Source organism: Bos indicus, chromosome 28 (assembly GCF_029378745.1).
Source record: "Bos indicus isolate NIAB-ARS_2022 breed Sahiwal x Tharparkar chromosome 28, NIAB-ARS_B.indTharparkar_mat_pri_1.0, whole genome shotgun sequence".
Classification (NCBI taxonomy): Eukaryota; Metazoa; Chordata; class Mammalia; order Artiodactyla; family Bovidae; genus Bos; species Bos indicus.
In genome coordinates this window covers 40492130-40509910 of record NC_091787.1, presented here as the reverse complement: position 1 = coordinate 40509910, position 17781 = coordinate 40492130, and the positions used below count along the sequence as shown (strand labels likewise).

The 17781-nt window shown below is 48.7% G+C and overlaps 1 protein-coding gene across 6 annotated transcripts in view; it reads left to right on the top strand.

Annotated features, from left to right (window-relative positions):
- The window catches only part of GRID1 (glutamate ionotropic receptor delta type subunit 1), a 687130-nt gene extending 674416 nt beyond the window's left edge, over nt 1–12714 (top strand). For 5 of the 6 annotated variants that reach the window (XM_070782157.1, XM_070782155.1, XM_070782153.1 and 2 more), the window contains 2 exons: nt 625–865; nt 11992–12714. In XM_070782157.1, coding sequence (XP_070638258.1) covers nt 625–865; nt 11992–12420 — 670 coding nt within the window. In that variant the 3' untranslated portion in view covers nt 12421–12714. Of the gene's footprint in view, nt 1–624; nt 866–1125; nt 1217–11991 lie in introns of all 6 variants that reach the window. The other variant, XM_070782156.1, reaches the window with a different exon arrangement.
- The last annotated feature ends 5067 nt before the right edge of the window (nt 12715–17781 follow it).

Here is a 17781-nt window from a genome sequence, read left to right as displayed (position 1 = left end):
ACCCTTTCTTCACACCTCTACTTTAATTTTGTTGTATTGATCACAGCTTCTGTCTCTACACTGACTCATCTAATTATTTCAGTGTCCAAGTAGGTGTGTCTAGACTGTGCTCTCAGCAGCGTTGAATGTTGTACTTGGCACAAACCAGATGCTCCTCAAATCAAATGAGTGAATAAATGAACGGTTTGTTGGATTCTAGTAGGAGAGACTTAGGATGTAGTGAATTGACATTTGAAAGAGAGCCTTTTAGCAGGTCCACAGTCGGAGTGTTTGCATCATCCATTTCTGTAATTTACTGATTTTATCCTCAGAGTTTGCCCCAGGCTCCCACGTGAAGGATCCTTACATGGTTTGCTATTGGACTTGGTCCATGGGCAGTGGGACAGGGTGGGAGAGGACATGAGAGCTCTGAGGAGGAGAATGACGAAATCTGCTAAGTGCTTTGAGAATGGTGCTTTGACAGTAGAGTGGAGAATGAATCGGAAAGTGAAAAGCCGAGACAGAGAGCCACTCTGATGGTGCAGCGTTGTCTGTGGAGGGGCCGGCATGGTGGGGAAGGGACCAGGGCGCCAAGCTTGTGTGGATGAGGCCAGCGCTGTGGCTCACATGGGGTGTATCTTGCAGGATCCTGGAGCTTCAGGACACTGGAGACCTGGATGTGCTCAAGCAGAAGTGGTGGCCGCACACGGGCCGCTGCGACCTCACCAGCCACGCCAGCGCCCAGGCGGATGGCAAGTCCCTCAAGCTGCACAGCTTCGCTGGAGTCTTCTGTATCTTGGCCATTGGCCTCCTCCTCGCCTGCCTGGTGGCTGCCCTGGAGTTGTGGTGGAACAGCAACCGGTGCCACCAGGAGACCCCCAAAGAGGTCCGTTTCCTGGGCCCTGCTTCTCCTTTCTGCAGCCTAGAGGCAGGAAAGGTCCCCTGGGCGACTTGGCGGGTGGTTCTCTTCTAGATAGTATTTGCCCAAACCACTTGTCTGCACACAGCAGTGTTTTATACTGGGGAATGGTGACATTGTTTTATTTTGTACTGAAAGCCACAGAACAAATGAAGGGGGTGTTTTCATGCTTGAACAGAATGCCAAGGCAGCAGGCATAGCCACTAAAGTCGTGTATCTATCTATAGAGCGGGTACAGCATGAGCAGCGCCAGAGAGCCCTTCCCCACCCTGCCCCGCCCATGTGCCTCCACCCTGACCTGGAGAGACCAGCTGTAGGGTAAGAGAGGAAACTGCATTCCTTCCTGGTTCTCCTTGTTCACCCAGGGCCACGAGCCCTGCTCTCCCAGCATGTTGAAGGGGGATCGGCTCCCATCCCCTCATCATCCCTTCTTCCTCTCTTCCTCCTTGCAGGGGCCCAGCCCTGCCTCTGTCCCTCCAGGGACACCCAGCACAGGGCCCATTGTGGCTTTGTTCTGATTTCAGCTTCTGGGCACATTCCTTTCCTGTGTGTGCCAGCCACAGCTGATTCTGCCCTCCACACTTCCTTCTTTTGGGGTTTTGCTGGTTTTCAAGCTCAATATTTTTGGGGTTTGGGGTGGCAGGGGTGGGGAGGGTGGAGTATAAAGTCCTCATGGAAGTTCTCTTGGAACCGATGCCCCTAAGGAAGGGTGGCAAGGTGAATCATTTGGTAATGATGCTCTCCTGGTGGAAACTATGCCCAGGCACGGTGGCACAAGCCCAGCCACTCCAGTGTAGCATTGTCCTTACCTGATACATACATCTCAGCTACTTCTTGAATCACAGCTTTGCTTACAAATGATGTTGACACAAGCAGGTGTAAATTTCAAACAAGGAGCAATGAAGTAACCAGCATCACGTTCAGAGAGGCAGCATCACCATGGACACCCTTCTGCAGCCTAGAAAGGCTGACTGGTCATGGGCCCATACCTCAGTCTGTAACAGAGTCCCTGGCACGGCTGGGAGTGAGGGCAGACCCACCCTTCATAGCAGGCAGTGAGCTCTTTGCTGTCATGCTTAGATTTTCCTGGAAAGAGCTTGCTGTTTGATTCAGCATGTCTGAACTGTTCTGAGGACATCCATCGTTCTCTCACATCACCTGTAAACCTCCATGTTAAGGAATAAAGGCTAGAGTTTCCCACAGACGCAGGGCTCTCCTGTCACTCCTGGGCCATAAGAGAGAAGGAAGGAAATATTTTGAGGAAATATTTGAGGAAGGCCCACTGAAAGGAACAGTTAATGATTCTGTCCTGAGCTTCTTTTGCTACTGGAAATTTTTCAGTGAAGTTTATAGCAAACGTCCCTCTGGTTAGGGGAGGAGGACAGGTTTTCCGGCTGGCTGAGCAATGCGCTGTCACGGAGGCACTGTGCTAGGACGTCACAGGCAGTGTGGAGCCCAGAAGACACAGGCCCACTCCTCCAGAATGTCCCTTGCGAGCAGGTTCTGTGAGAGGCAATTTTGTCTGCTTCCAGTCATGTCTCTTCTCATCCCCTGGTTCAGTATCTAGTGCCAGGTCCAGCCTGGACAGCCCAGATGAATTGTCAGTGTGAGAGAGAGGTGACGGGGGGTCAGGGTGGGGAGGCAGGTGGGGGATTACTTGAGAGACATAGAAGGCAGAGGTGAAAGGAGAGGAAGACCAGAGAAAGCATGAGATGAGCTAGCTGAGAGGAACGGCTCCTTTCTTGTCTGAAAAGTATCCCATCTTCCTGTCTGGCTTCTACACAAGCCCAGGATCTCAGACCCAAGAGGATGCAGTGCTTAGAAAACGTGAAACTTTCTGCCCAGGGATGCTAGCCTGCTCCAGATAGGAAAGAGAGTCGATGCAGACGCAGGTTGAATAAAACACAGCTGCCTTTCCTCCAGCCCATTTGGGTGTTACATGGTAAAAGGAGGGAATGTTCCAGTTTTCTGAGTTTCTGGTTTTCAAATGAAATTTCTGCCTTCCTCTCTCCTTCTTCCTTTAACAAGTATGCCTATAAGGACACAGTCTTTGTCCTTAGGGGGCTTACCTTCATGTGGGCAGATGTGGCAGAGGTCAGCCAAGTGGTTTCCATTGTCCATTGATCAGGGCCATCCTGGAATGAACTACAGGTTCCATCCAGGGCTCGGGGGCACCCAGCCCAGATGGGACATGGTAGAGTTACAGAGGGTAGTGATGCTGGTTAGTGAAGAGTTCCTGGGGCTTGGGGTTGTTAGAATTGAGTGATGACGGATCAGTACTGATCCTCAAGCTGAAGAGGAGATGTTGCCTTTGGGGTAGGGTGACCAGCGTGGGGTAGACAGAGTCTTCATACCTTCCGGAGCTCTGAGGCATCAGCAAGGAAATTCAAGTAGAGGAGGCGAGAGTGCAAAGCAGAGACTTGCTCTAAAGGACTAGATGCCAGGCCAAAGGTTTTATAGCTCATCACAGGCAACAGGAACCAGGAAAGGGGTTGAGACAACGGATTTTAGAGGCATATATTTAAAACCTTTGACAAATAATGATGGTATTTAATCCAGAACTACTTTGTGTTACTGGTTGCCTGTATTTTATGGAGCAGCATTTGCAATTAGGTGAGAGTGTCTGCTTGAGCTTAGAATGCTTCATTTTGGGCCATTGGCCATATTTCTTAAAAGCCAGAAACCTGTCTTTGGGTGGAGTCCTGGTCGTATTTAACAGCTTATGCCGCGACGTCTTCAGAGTTTAGACACCTACTTGGAGAAGAGTAGTAATGTACGTTCAGCCTCTTAATATTCATGTGGATTTGAGGTCATATTTTTTTCCAAGGAATCAGACGATTATGTAGTTATCCAGCGCAGGTGAGTGCACCCCGCTCCGCAGATGCAGTAAAGAGCCACCCTGTAGATTTATGGGGGAAGTGGCGCTGTTGCTCTGAGAATAAAATATTCATGAAATAAAGATGAGAACTGCACAAATGAGAGATGACATGAGAAGTGGGGGAATGAATCGTCTGTCACTGGGCTGGGAGCTTGGAATTCTTGTTGCTTCCGGCCGCGTCTGCTCTCCCCCAGGCCCTGCTTCCACTGCAGACAGGGGCTGACAGAGGCAGGGCAGGGGCCAGGCAGTAGGAGTGGAGCAGCAGCCAGGCTCCTCTATCCTGGCCAGCGGGCTGGCTTTTATCTGCAAACTCCCGCAGTGCGCTCCTGCTCTCCAGGGGAGATTCGTTGCTGGGGACATTCCCCTAAATGAACACCTTTCCCCACCTCCATCCTCGAATGCTTCTTCAACTGCATGTAGAGACTTCCTCTCCTGTATCTTTGCCCTCTTCCTTTATGCCAGCCTCACAGTGTTGCTCTGAGGCTCAATGAGGGATGATGTATAAATTTCCTTAATCAGCATCTGACCCTTGGGAATGTGCTTGGTGGATGGTGCCCAAATGGTTGCTCCCTCTCAAGGACCCTGTGATAGGCAGAAAGGGCTGTGAGGAAGAGGAGTCACATCTTAGGATACCTTCTCTATGCCAGGAAAAGTACATGTTATCTTTTTCTTTTTATTGGATTAAAACATGAAATACTTAGTTCAGAGTTTCTGTGGGTCAGGAGCCCAAGTGGAGTTTAGCTGGGTCTTCTGTCTCAAGGTCTCTCGCTTGATATAATCAAGTTGTTGAGCAGGGCTGGGGTCTCCTCGGAAGGCTCTACTGGGGCCAGATCCACTTCCAAGCTCACTCACATGGTTGTGGACAGGATTCAGTTCCTTGTGGGCCATTGGTCTGAAGGCTGCCATCTCTGTTGTTGCCATCTCTGTTGGCAAGGCAAGAAGCCTTGCCAAACCAGACTTGGGATCCGCCTCTGTGGCACTATTAGAAATATAGACCCCCAGGTCCCACTCCATGGATTCAAAGCTGAACCTGGGTCTTTTTTTTTTCCCCCAAGGCCCCCACATGAGTCTCAGGTTCCCATGTTATCTTCTTCACTCTTTTGATTCTCTTCCACAACATTTAAGGAGGGCGTCCATGTCCCTGGAGAAACAGGACTCAGAAGTAGTAGGGGCAGAACTGGAATGGGGATTGTGTGTCCGCCTCTGGGCCTGGCAGCAGGAGTGTGCAGGAGCAGGGGTTCCTACCTGGCTTTTCCAGATGGCTTGGGGATGAAGGGTGTAACTGAGGACTCTTCCTAAGCCAGAATCCTGGCTCCTAGCTAGGTATTTATATCCTCTGAACCCCAGAGGGATTAGGTTTAGCCCCAGTCCAGAAGGGTTCCGAGCTTCTGACTGTTGAGCCTGGCTCAATGGCTACACTGCTACTATCGGATCTCTTGGCATGAGGGTAAGAAAGTGAGCGTGTGCGCCTTTTAGTAAGAGGCCACTGAACACTTATCATACACCAGGATGTATATCAGAACCAACTCACACATCACTCGCCTCTGTAAAACCTCCCCTTGCCCGTCGCCATGGGCCTCCTTACCTCTCTGTGTATACACTCATGTTGGGTGTGACTCGAAATCACAACTGATGGTTTACCTGCCTGTCTCTGCTTTAAGTCTGTTGGCACTATCCACCTCTGTATTCCCATCACTGTGCTCAGTCTCTGGAACAGCGAGACCTCTCATTAAGGGTCATGAATATAAAATATCGAGCACTTTCTATGTGCCAGGGGCCGAGATGGATGCTTCACGAGGAACATTAGCTCCTCTGGTAGTAGGAGCTCCAAAGTGTTTACTGAACGAGTGAACCAGTCTGGGATCCCATAAAGAAAACGTTATTAATGTTAAACTGCTGTAGAGTAATTGCACCTGGATCAATGGCTTTCCGTTCTGGCTGCACATCAGAGGTGATCCATCCTGGAGCTTTTTAGAAATACAGATACCTGGGTTCCATTCTCCAAAGGGTTGTTTCAGGCAGTTGAGGACAACTGTAATTTCTAGAAGCTGCCCATGTGCTTCTGATAGCCTGCCAAGGAGGAAAACTACTGCTTTACACTGTCATGCCAAGGGGAAGTTGAGCGGAAAACAACTCAAGGTTTGAAACCAGGCACACGTGGCTGTCATCCTGGTGCTCCATTTATCACAGAATTGTGTATCCTCGGTAAGTCCCTTCACGCCATGTGTACCTGCTGCTACTACATATGATGGGAGGTGTCTATGACTCCCTCCTTTCACGGTCCTCCTCTACAAAATCTGCAATTAAGCTCACCAGAATTCTTTCCTACAACATTCTGAAACAGGGGTCCCCAACCTCTGGGATCTGATGCCTGATGTTCTGAGGTGGAGCTAAGGTAATAATAATAGAAATAAAGTACACAATACATGTAGCGAGCTTGAATCGTCCTGAAACGCTTCCCCGCAGATCCATGGAAAAATTGTCTTTCATGAAACCGGGCCCTGGTGCCAAAAAAGTTAGGGACTGCCCATCATACCCTGCGGCCACTTCACTGACTCAAAGTCCAGCTTCTTTGCTTTTACCGAATCATTACTCTCAAACTTCCAGCCAGTCCTTTAGGCTTGAGCAATTCTTTGGAGCAATACTTAAGAAGATCACAATGATGTGTGTCTCCCAGTCCGTTGAGTCTTATTTACCACCTGGTTGGTCTGCGGTAACAGGAGATCACCTCCTACAACCATCCTTGTCACGTGGGAAGTCCCTAATCCCATTTTGTTCCTGCCTAACTTAAAGTAGGAGCTGTTGGACTCCAAATAAAGTCGGTTCTAATGAGTCCCACGTGTAACCTGCTGTTACATAGATGATAGTTTAGTTAATTACCGTTTTCCAGTACAATGTTTTATTTCCACATTGGTGAACAGCAGCTCAATTACAGAACTTTCTGTCTCTTCAAGACAATGCCTGCGAGAGGGTCTCCAGTAACCTCTGCTGGTGCATGAGCTATCATATTTAATTCCAACACAGAGCTGGAATTCAGCAGGATTCATGAATAAATGCCATCAGTGAATTTTATGTCCTATTCAGGGCTGTTTGACTAGGTCAGTTACCTACAGTAAATTAATGAATGCAGCAGCAAGCTTCTGAGTCTCTTTCCACAGCTGTCATTACCTGGTTGAACACCGAAACCTTGAGATAATGAGGATGTAAACTGATGTAGTGCACATAAAAAAGTCCATTGTTTGAATTTGCATAACATAATAGAATGCCCCATTTTGTGTAAAATATAGATAATTATTCAAATCACTCCTGCCTCTTTCCTTGAGCAGGCAGATTATGTCTGCCTCCTGTTTCCTTGGCCAGGAGGGCACCAGAAATGACTTCATGTGGGCTCAATCTGGTCCAAGAAGACAGTGTTTTCAGAGTTTCCAAAGAAGGTGGTTTTCTCCCGTTGTCTGCACTTCCCCTCTGGCCTCCTAACCAGATGCCTGATGGAACATATGGGGAGACTCAGAAATGGGCCACATGTGTTTTCCAGGGAGGTATTTGCCTTGTGTGTGTTAGTCTCTCAGTCGTGTCTGACTCTTTGGTAGACTGTAGCCCACCAGACTCCTCTGTCCATGGGATTCTCCTGACAAGGATACTGGAGTGGGTTGCCAGTTCCTTCTCCAGGATATCTTCCCTACCCAGGGCTCGAATCCGGGTCTCCCACATTGCAGGTAGATTCTTTACTGTCTCAGTCACCAGGGAAGCCTACTCATTTTCCTGTCCAGTTAAACATCCAACGTAGGGAGCTCAAGATGGCACCCTCTTCTTCCAGGTGTGACTTTGTGTTGGGTCTGCCAATAGTAATGGGCTTCCTAGGGGGTGCACCGGTAGAGAATCTTCCTGCCAATGTAGGAGATGCAGGAGACTCAGGTTCCATCCCTGGGTCAGAAAGATCCCCTGGAGTAGGAAATGGCAACCCACTCCAGTATTCTTGCTTGGGGAATCCCAAGGAGGGAGGAGCCTGGTGGGCTATAGTCCATGGGGTTGCAAAGAGTTGGTCATGACTGAGTGACTGAGCAGGCACTACCCACAGTAATAGACTTTGAATAGAATGAAGTCCCACCTGTGTGGAGGGAATGGATTTCTTGACTGCCATTTGGAGTAGGAAGGTCGGCATGGAAAGTCTGTTCAATCGGAGTGGACATTCTCTCTGTGTCTTGATGTGGAGGGGTTATAGGCTAATGAATAGCCTCAGTGGAAACGAGACCCACCGCAGGCTTTGCAGCCTCCTTGAAACGGCTTCATTTGTCCTTAATTGGAGGCAGGAAAAAATATGGATTTAAAAATACTACTTATTGAAGTGCTTTATTTCCAAAATCCTGACTCTAGGGTAATTGGATGTTCTTCACATCCACTCTGCAGTCTAGATCAGGGGCCCCAACCTCCAGGGTCTAACGCCTGATGATCTGAGGTGGAGCCTATGTAATAATAATAGAAATAATGTGTACAATAAATACAGTGCACTCGAATCATCCCAAAATCATCCCCCATGCCCTGGTCCAGGGAAAAATCGTCTTCCACAAAACCAGTCCCTGGCGCTAAACAGGTTGGGGACTGCTGGTCTAGATGCTTTGCTGTTACCTGGCCGACCCCTCAGCACTGTGATTATTATGCTAGACTCGTGCCTGTGCCCTGCGTCTTTTATAACACTACCCACCAAACCTCCTCTCCCTTGTCCTTCACTGCTAAAGGACTTCATCTTAGAGACCTCGTTTGTTCACAAATGTTTCTTTGGAAGATGTTGGTTGGTTTGTCTTCCCCCAAAGCTCTCCTTTTCTCTGCTTCCCTGGCAATAGGTAAGAGGGCTCCCCTGTTCTCAACTCTCTGTCTCCCTCTGGCTTTCTTTGGCAGGAAGTTATCCCTTCTCTACCTATAGACCCCAACAACGTGAGGAGCATCTCCTGAATACTTGTCTTGTCTGAGTGTTCCATTGACTATGAAAAGAAGGGCCAAGATCTCTTCTCTAAGAGAGAAGGGGGGCTTCCCTTGTAGCTCAGTCACTAAAGAATCTACCTGCAATGCAGGATCCCTGGGTTCGATTCCTGGGTCGGGAAGATTCCCTGAAGTAGGAAATGGCAACCCATTCCAGTATTCTTGCCTGGAGAATCCCATGGACAGAGGAGCCTGGTGGCTACAGTCCACAGGTTTGCAAGAGTCAGACACAACTTAGTGACTAAACCACCACCAGCTCTTCTCTAAGGCCAGATTCCAGAGTGAATACAGCTGGGACCACAACATTTACTTCCTACTCCAAATTAGTCTACTTTTAAACTACTTATTTCCATCCTCAAAAGGATTCTTAAAGCCCTGAAAAGAACATAGAAAGGAAGTAAAGGCAAGATTATACAACTAACTAGTTCTTCCAGTGATCCCAGGACCACTTATTTGGTCTTCAATTTCCTTCATCAGCTAAAGGCTCTGCCAGCCAAGGCACTCAGCTTGTTTATTCTTCTAGCTTTGCTGGCTGCAGGGAGAAGGGAAGTTTGTATTATTAAACTTCAGAAATGACCGAAATTCTCCTTCACTTTCTCCAGCTTCCAGGCTTTCTGGTACTTATCTTGTGTCCTTCATTTATTTTGAAGTGCAAATAGCCTGTAGATACAAATATTTACCAGCACAGCTGTGCACTGGCTGACACACGAAAACGCTGACCAGGAGCTCATCAGGAGCTCAGAGCAGCCGTGAGAAGCCTGGAGAAGCCTGCCTGGCAACGCGCAAAAGTCCAGGCTTGTCTGGAGAGCTGGGAGGCAAGATCCAGAAGGGGGATCATGCAGTGCAAAGTTTCTTGAACTGTCGCCGTCATGGACCATCAAACATCTTCTTTGTCTCTTTATCTCTTTGTTCAGAACTCAGATGCAGTTCTCTTGTCCTTACCTGGGTCATGGTCCTGCCTTTTGGCTACAGGTAGACAGGGAACAGCCACACTGTTATCCAGTGGGGAAAAGCAGTTCCCGAAAGTGAAACAAAACAAAATAAAGTAAGGTCTTCTTGGGAAGGGAGAATTGATGCTTGATGGCTGTCAAACAGCCAGTGTCTAACATAAGAGTTTGTTGTTGTTCAGTCGCCAGGTCATGTCTGACTCTTTGCAACTCCACGGACTGCAGCATGCCAGGCTTCCTGTCCTTCACTGTCTCCCAGAGTTTGCTCAAATACTCAAAAATGGAAACGAAGCATATAAACAACACAGGGAAAAGACCAAGAGAGCACAGAGCTTGGTTAACCATGCTTTAACTTAATTAAGAAGAGAACTTGGATTTGGTTTGTTAACATTTTACAGACTGTTGAAGGAGTCCGTGAAAGACGTTGTATGTACCGTATTTAGTCTGAGTAAAGCCCTAGTGCCCTTCCCCCAGTTCCACCCATTTGCCACCCAGACGTGTCCCATACTTGGAGCTGGTCTGCCAGCATCAGCAAGCTGAGCTCTGCTGTGTGGGGCTTCAGTTCGCTGGAATCCTGGCTCTGCTGATGGGACCATGTCAGTGATTTCTGATGTAAATTCTATCTACAGTCCGATCTCCTCACCATAGTACCTTCACCCTCACACCAGTTGGCTTTCTTTATCCTCTTTTTCATGGCCTGGAATGAGCTCCTCATTGTTGTTCGAGTGTTTTCAGATTTCTTGTTCTGGGGAAGATAGTAGATCGCCCACCAGAAGCCAAGCCCTATGTGCTGGTCATGACCTCAACAAGGTGGTAGAGAGAGCAGTGACCCTGCCTCCTCCAGGCCAGGGGGCATTGGGAGCACAGAGTGGACGCCAAAGGCAGCTTCCTTGCCTGAGGAAACCTGGGATGAGACTTCATGGGGGTTAGACTTCCCCTCTGAGAGGGGAGCTCATGCCAGTTATTCAGGCTTGCCGCTTCCTGGGGAACCAGCCTTAGAGGAGCCCCGAGACTCACTGAACTGGCCCTTGGGTTTGTGTGGCTCCTTCTTTCTTCATTTGAAATCATATTCAGGGCGTTTACCTCTCATGGTTATTCCTAACGAGCCTAAGGGTCAGCAGGGGACAGGTTCCTCTCTCTGCTGTATGAAGACTGGCATTAGACAGCCTGTGATGTCCTGTTTTGGAGCAAAGCTTCAACATGGTACTTCTCTTGGAGTTTGACAGCAGGGACGCATAGGTGGAGGGACTAACCTTGCCTGACACATAGGCCCTAATGCTGCCTGAAAATGGGACTGCAGCTTCTAATACCTCATTGAGGGGTTGGTATGGCTCTTCCACGGACATCTGGTTTTGTATCCCAAGTCACTGGGGAGAAACTGAGGAAGTAGATATATAGTCTTTGTCTTTAAGGAACTATCAAGTAGTTTGGCCTCTTTGACTTATTTTGACATTGAAGACAAAATACCAGTGATATTTGTTCTGTTTCTTAAGCCAATAAATAATTGAACAAACAAAATATTTTCCTTGATACCATCTGCCTTATGGCAAAAGAGGTATGCAATTCACTACATGGAGAATCAGCCGTGAGGGTCACCCATCTCGGCAGCCTCAAACCTTCACGATATCAGGAATGACAGCTGATCCCAGGGAATTCCCTTTCCTCACCATCCCATGCCCCATCCTCATCCAGGCCCCCAGCCACATGAGCTTCCAGACAGGGACAGGCCCCTTCCCCAGCATCTCTGAAGATTTCGTGCACTCCAGGCTTCCCATGCTGCCTCTGCTGCTCACTGGGCTTATGGCTCAGGGAGGCCATTGACTTTCCTGAACCCAAGCCTCCTTTTGTGTTCAGTGGGGATGATCACACCAGATCTTTTGAGCATTGTAAACACTAAATTGCAAATCCATGGGGCATATCAGGGGCTCAAGGACCACACCTTTTTATTTCCATGGGACTCCTTTCTTCCATTGCTTCTGTCAGTTGTTCAAAGCATCTTCTCCCAAGGGTTGCCTCTGGGTGTGATTGGTCCTGAGCAGAATGCATTTGGGGGGGCAAATGCTGCAAAGCCCTTATTGCTGGGTCCTTGCTACCTGGGAGCAGTGTCCTAGGCTATCGGTATTCCAGGTAAGGAGGGCTGGCCATGCGGTTCGGGGAAGGTGGGAGGAATGGGGCCCCGCTTTACCCTACTGCCCAGCAAGCTGTGGTCTCCAGCCTCCCAAAGTTTGTAGAAAACCAGCTGGGGCTCCCGTTAGGGCTTGGCCTGACCCTCCTCCTGTGCTCTGCCTTAGGACAAAGAAGTGAATCTGGAGCAGGTCCATCGGCGCATGAATAGTCTAATGGATGAAGACATTGCTCACAAGCAGATTTCCCCAGCGTCCATTGAGCTCTCGGCCCTGGAGATGGGGGGCCTGGCTCCCAGCCAGGCCTTGGAGCCCACGCGAGAGTACCAGAACACGCAGCTCTCGGTCAGCACCTTCCTGCCGGAGCAAAGCAGCCACGGCACCAGCCGGACACTCTCATCAGGGCCCAGCAGCAACCTGCCTCTGCCACTGAGCAGCTCGGCCACCATGCCCTCCATGCAGTGCAAACACAGGTCGCCCAACGGGGGGCTGTTCCGCCAGAGCCCCGTGAAGACCCCCATCCCCATGTCCTTCCAGCCCGTGCCTGGAGGCGTCCTTCCGGAGGCCTTGGACACCTCCCACGGCACCTCCATTTGACCGCGCCGCCTGCCCTCCTGCCCGCCCATCCACCCACCCGACCAGCAGAGCTTTTTAATACCAGAAAACTACAACACAAACCACACACACACGCGCGCGTGCGCGCGCACACACACACACAGAGACTCTTTCATTTTTCTTGTATATACGTGTAAATAATGACAGAATGGAGTGGGGTAAAAGTGTATTTTGAATATTCCCAATTTTCGAAGTCAGTAAAAAAAAAAAACAAAACCTGTATGAATGACTTTGTAAATTTTGTTCTATATGAATAAAATGGCAAATTACTTGTGATCATTCTGAAGTGCCAAAGAAGCCCCCTGTTCCTGGGCCTTTCCGAGGGCGAGTGCAGGAGGGGTGATCAGAAAAGGACGCCCCCTGCTGGTGGAGAGGGGAAGGTGCCCAGCCAGTCCCTTTAGAGGAGCCCGGGGCTCTGCCTCCTTCCCTGTCTCGTGGCTCCTGCGTGTTCCTCTGCCCCTGGCCTTTTTCCATTTACTCCTCTCACGTAGATAAAGGGTGAGCCTCGAGCCAGCGTTGGCCTGACCCCTGGGTCCCTGTGCTGTAGGGGGATCCACTGTGCCAGTCAGCCTGGGACTGAGGAGGCTCCCGGGACCGGAGCTGTCCTCTTGGTCACCCCACTTCACATCGCGGTGTGCCGGGGGCCCGAGAGAAGCACCCAGGCCGATGCAGCCGACTCTGAGGACTTGGAGGCCGACGTGTTCTAGGGTTATCCTGTTGGCCTTGTGTGTGTGTGTGTGTGTGTGTGTGTGTGTGTTTGACTTTCTTTTCTTAATAAGAAGCATCCACAAGGAATCTGGGAGGAAGAGGGTGGGTCCCACCATTGCCTCAGGGAGGCTGAGCAGAGGTGGGCTTGGCTTCTCCCATGGGGATCGGAAGATGTGAGGTCTGGTGTGTGGACCAGGTGAGGCGGAGGGTGCGAGAAGCCAGGTAGGGGGAGAATATTCACTTGGGTAAAAGCATCCTGTTGGAGGAGTGGAGAGAGGTACTGAGGTGAGCAGACTCGTGCTCAGGGGATGCGAGTGCCCACCATAGATCAAAAGGACCGTGCAGGTAAGAGGAAGCCTTGGCTCTTACAGAAAGAACAGCGTGACTTGTGTGATGCGGAGATAAGTAATTCCCAGCCTCCAGAGAAGAAGCTCCAAAGTGAAAGGATGTCTCTGGGTCTTAAACCCCGCAGACAGTCTGCCAGACAGGGCTGAAACCCAGCATGAGACTTCACGTCCTGCTTTGGCACCTGCGCCAAACCGGAAGCTCTCAGGCTGTCATTCAGCCCATGGCAGGGGCTGTCCTGGCTGAGGGCATCGTCTAGTCTCTGAGCTCTCCGGCTCTATCCCCGAGCTGATAAGCCTGCTAGGAAACTCTGTTTCTTCAGGCTCCGACGACCTGATAGCCCTGCCTCCCTCCATTGCCTTTTCTGGGGCAATGAAACTATAGAATCAGGGAGAAGAAATGACTCTAGAAGCAGTCATTCAAGTGCGCTAAGCTGTATGTAACTATATGTAACTTTAGATCTTTTTCTTCTGAAGACAAAGGTGACTCTGCTTTCCTAACCTGCCATGGTGCTGAACACACCCCACATCTGGCACCAAGAAGGGCGGGGCTCCCTCCCCCAGCAGTAATGGGGGCGGGGCTGAGAGCTGGGGTCTGTGGTCCTGGAGAAATACAAAGTCCTATTGATTGCCTCTCCTATAGCCCTGTGGAGTTACTCCAGAGATGTATTTATGAAGGTGATAAGTAGCCTGGGATTGATTTCTTTCCCAAAGTCCCGTGTGACATGATTGAGCAGTAAGGAACGGCTGCATCAGAGTCAGCTAAAAGCACCCTGGGAGGGGAGTGTTTATAATTATGTTATTTATCTCTGGATGCTGCGAATGGCCTGATACTCGTGCTACCAAGACAATCCATTGACATTCCTCTAATCAGAGCGCGTAGAGTTTGCAGCCAGGTGCATGCAAGCGGGTAAGCTTAGGTGGGCTACGGTAATCCTGGGGCAGAACAGACTTCATTTTCTTCCCATCAGCACTTTGAGGGGGCCTTCCCTGGATGGTCAATTTTTTCATATATATATTTCTCTATTTTCTTAATCAAATTCTGGTCTCACTGCCTTATTTCACGCTCAAGTCTGTTTTTATTTTCCCTGAAATGACCTGTCTTCTGGAGTATACCATGGGTGTCTTCTTGGGCAGTTTGCTTTGAATGGGTGTCAGGGAGAGGAGAGTGCTGGGGTGTGTGTGTGTGTGTGTGTGTGTGTGTGTGTGAAAGAGAGAGAGAATGAGAACAAGTGGATCTTTAAAGGAAAGGTATTTTGCTTATAAAAAAAAAATCTAAACAACTCATGGTATTATTCCTCGCCATGTTTATGTAATTTAAAAAAAAATCCTATCCCTGGCATGAGGGGAAATGGCTGATACTCAAGCAAGTTCTCTAGAAAAAAATTCCTCCCAACTCAGATTTCTGTGTCGGCTCAGAATGTATCTTTTTTTTTTTTTTTTTCCTTCATGCTTTGCTCTTTGGATTTATAACTCTGTTTAGACTATTCCATACATTTTAGGTATATTTTGTGCCTTCAGACACTGCAAATAATAATCAGCATTTGGATTAAAGTTGTTTAATAATAAAACTTGGCTTTGCTCCCTACCCTCTTCTTCTCTGGGGTGAAGAAATGCTATCTGTGTGTTCCTGGGCACCAGCTATACTCTGTCCCCTTGGTGTGGACTGCTGTGAGAAGTTTCTCAGGCCAAGTGGCTCTCAAACATGCCTGGGAGTGGAGGTGCATCCCCTCACCCAGTGTGCATGCAGAGCACGCCTCTCAGCTGGGCAGCAACCTGAGGGACAGGCTGAGAAGCGATTCTAGTGCTTGGTTGGCTGGACAGTTTCCTGCTGGAAACGCCTAGAGAGAACCGGGACACGTTACATAGGGAAGTGTCCCCACAGCCTTGTGGGATGAGCACCCTTTTAAGAGTTGAGTGATTTTGTTTCTTCACTCAGATCTACACCCACTCCGATCTCGGAGAAGTTGCTTCCCTGTGCTTTGGCCTTAGGGTTAAGGCTCTGTCATGCTTTGAGGCCCTATAGCTTGGCTTTTCAATATTTGACCCTCAGGTGGTCTGGGGTATCATTTTTCCAGTGAATATCCATATACCCAGTCATTGCTATGACCCTGGGATCACCAGTCTGGCCCTTGCACCTTCAGAGTCATATGGTCTCCAGTCCCACTTCTTTGCATCACAAAGTTCCCCTCTGACCTTTAGGCCTTTGGAGGAGAAACAGCCTCCTGGCAGCCTTGGGCCAAACAGGGCTGACCTCAGGAGTTTGGTTTTCATAATCAAAATCTCAGCTTTTGGAAACTGAAAGGAGCCGGTCTGGCTCTTGTCCTTCTGTCCCTGCACCAATGAGAGGCTTCGCCAATGTTGAGTGCAGGCTTGAGAGACTGGGGGCGGGGAGGCATAGAACCCTCAGGCATTCCCAGATTATCTGAACAGACAGATGGATCTAGACAGGAATCCCAAAGTGTTCTATTTACTTAAGAAAAAGCGACTCAGTTCTTACATTCTAAATCATTCTAAATCTTACCAAGGTGAAACAAATTCGATACTTAATCCTGTCTTTTCAAGCTCTGAAAGGAGACAAATGGCACATGAAGGAAGAAAAGACGACGGGCCCTAAAGGCCTTGGTCACATGGCAGGAACGCTCAGCTCCTCTGGTCTGTGGTCTCACTTAATCACCATGGTGGGGGTGGGGGACAGGCCCCTGGGGAACTCGGGTCTCTATGCGACCTTATGCTTCCAAGACTAAGCGGTTAGCTCCTTACCTTTCACTCCCACAGGAATATGCTCATAAATTAGCATCTATGTCTTAACAGAAGCCTTCTTTTGCTCTCCTAGCTTAGATAAAAGTTTAGATAGATAAACAAGAGAAGACAAGATTAGGTAAAAGTTCAAAATATTTTAACTGACCTTCCCTGGCTATGAACACAATAAAAGAGACAGCATTTCTGTTCCTAAGGTGACATTTTTTGTACTTAAAATATTAGTTTTTCATGCCTTTAGTTGCTTTTAATAAATGAAACTATGTTCTATCTTTATTATTCTCACCCTTCATACCAGGAAACTTCAAATAGGTAACAACTTCCTGTGCCAATAACTTTAATTATTGTCTTTTTTCCCTCTCTGTGGTATATAGTGGAGATTACTTATGAGAAAAGTACAGATGTTCCAGATAAATCAAGTGAGCTAATAATCACCTTCTACAAGGGAGAAAGGGACAGTTGTCAATGATATCAGATCCTCTTTCCAGCTTTCATTTTCTGCCCTCTGAACTTAACTTTGGGTGCTGAGCTCTAGAGAAAGGAGAGGTTTTCTCCATAACAAGAAAAAACAAATCCTGCTACAGAAATTTGCAATGGGCAATGGCCAAGATCTGGAAGAGAGAGCATCAGGGTGAACAATCAAATGTCTCAGGAAGGGCTCTGTTACTGGCAGATCCAAGCATATAGTTGCTACAGCAACCAGGTATTCAATCTCTGAGGGAAACAAAATATCCATCAACACACTGAGACTTATTAACAAACAAGGTAAGTGTACAGGGGCACATGCAGGTCTCCCTAGGTGGCACAGTGGTGAAGAATCCACCTGCCATTTCAGGGAATGCCAGAGATGCGGGTTCGATCCTTGGGCTGGAAGATCCCCAGAGAAGGAAAATGTATCCCACTCCAGTATTCTTGCCTGACAGGGGAGCCTGGAGGGCTACAGTCCAGGGGGTTTCAAAGAGTTGGACACGCCTGAGCACACAGCACACAGGTGTATGTACACATATACACATGCTCTTGCGTGAACACTGAGGTCCTTGCACACACACTCAGCACTGTACACACAGGCACGCAGAGTTTAAAAGCACACAGCTATGCACTTGGGCAATGGGAGCAGGTCCTTCTTCTCAGATCTGGGAAACAGAGTCCAGGGAGGAAAGAGGCTGTTTCAGAGCCTTTCTGTCCAGTGTATACTCTCGATGCAACCATCAGCCAAATGGTGCTCTGCAGTCAGCCACTCTGGAGGGAGATGCATTTCCTGCTTCTGTCTGGTCTCTCTCTGGCCAGGCGCCCAACGTGCCCAGTGAACTGCCCACTCTCACCAAACCATTATTGTGAAATGCTCCTGATTTTCAACCCAAATCCTGCAACTATGCAAAGAAGTCTCCAGCATTCTCCAAGGAATCTAATTATTTCCATTTAAGAATAGACATGATCACATCCATTTCACTGACTGTTTATTGGTCAGGTGCCAGGAGACCTTGCAGATGCTACAGGTTGAGTTCCAGACCATCACAATAAAATGGATATC